The 886-nt window shown below is 76.0% G+C and overlaps 1 protein-coding gene across 1 annotated transcript in view; it reads right to left on the bottom strand.

Moving 5' to 3' along the window:
* Window positions 1-886, bottom strand: part of CELSR1 (cadherin, EGF LAG seven-pass G-type receptor 1) — a gene marked incomplete at its 5' end in the record, with an annotated part of 38,529 nt that overhangs the window by 22,038 nt on the left and 15,605 nt on the right. The window contains one exon of the mRNA XM_012735089.1: window positions 580-700. Coding sequence (XP_012590543.1) covers window positions 580-700 — 121 coding nt within the window. The remainder of the gene's footprint in view (window positions 1-579; window positions 701-886) is intronic.

Genomic DNA, 886 nt, shown 5'->3' with positions numbered 1-886 from the left:
CGGCAAGGGGCCCACCAGGGGGCCGTGTGTCCACGGGGAGCAGCCTGCCCCCCACCGCCGCTCCGGAAGGCCCCGGGGGAGCGGCCCGGGCCTGCTCAGGGCGGCTTCCTCGGTCTTTGCAGCGAATTCCCGGACCCGGACACACCCACTGCAAGGGCCCCGCGGGGTGCCCTGGCCGCCCACACCCTGGGCGCTGAGACCCACTGGCCTGGACAATGACTGTCCAGAGCAGGTCCGGCGCCGGCCCGCCCAGGGCAGCCACACTGGGGCCCCACCCGGCCAGGGGCTGAGGTGGCCGGAGGGAGCTCTGTGCACCCCGAGCCCGTCACCTGCCAGATGGGGCTCCTGCTACGGCCCCTCCTTCTGGGAACAGGCCCCCGAGAGGGGCCAGAGCGCTGAAGACAGTGCCTGGCTCCCCAGTGGGGGCCTGCGGGGCACATGGGGCGGCTGGCGCCGGGGGGCACCCAGCTCTGGGGCCCAGGGAGGGTCTGGACACTGCGTCCGGGCCGTCCACAGCCGGCCTCGCGCCGAGCCCCAGCCTGCCCGCCCCTGGGCACAAAGGCGGGCCGCCCCCCCCACCCCGCCCAGCGAGGTCACCGGGGGACTCCAGGACCAGCTGACCCCCTGGGCCGACAGGGACATCTGGGGTGTTGGTTCTTGGGGGACACACAGGTGGGGTAGTGGGGCCGCTGGCGGGGGGCTGCGGGGAGGGCCGGGGCGAGGGTGGGCGTGTTCCCGCGGGCCGGGCAGCCTGGGGTGCAGGGCGAGGCTGCAGGCGCGCCCTTATCAGTTCGCAGGGGCCTGCCAGATCCCCACGGCAGCGTGCCCGGGCTCGGCTGGAATGAGGCGCCTCGCGGCACGCAGGGCCGGGCCCCTGGCCGTGCGG

This window comes from Condylura cristata, unplaced genomic scaffold (assembly GCF_000260355.1).
Source record: "Condylura cristata isolate star-nosed mole 26May11 unplaced genomic scaffold, ConCri1.0 scaffold00004, whole genome shotgun sequence".
In the NCBI taxonomy this organism is placed as follows: Eukaryota; Metazoa; Chordata; class Mammalia; order Eulipotyphla; family Talpidae; genus Condylura; species Condylura cristata.
The sequence above is the reverse complement of the archived record's forward strand: the minus strand, read 5'-3'. Positions and strand labels throughout refer to the sequence as shown.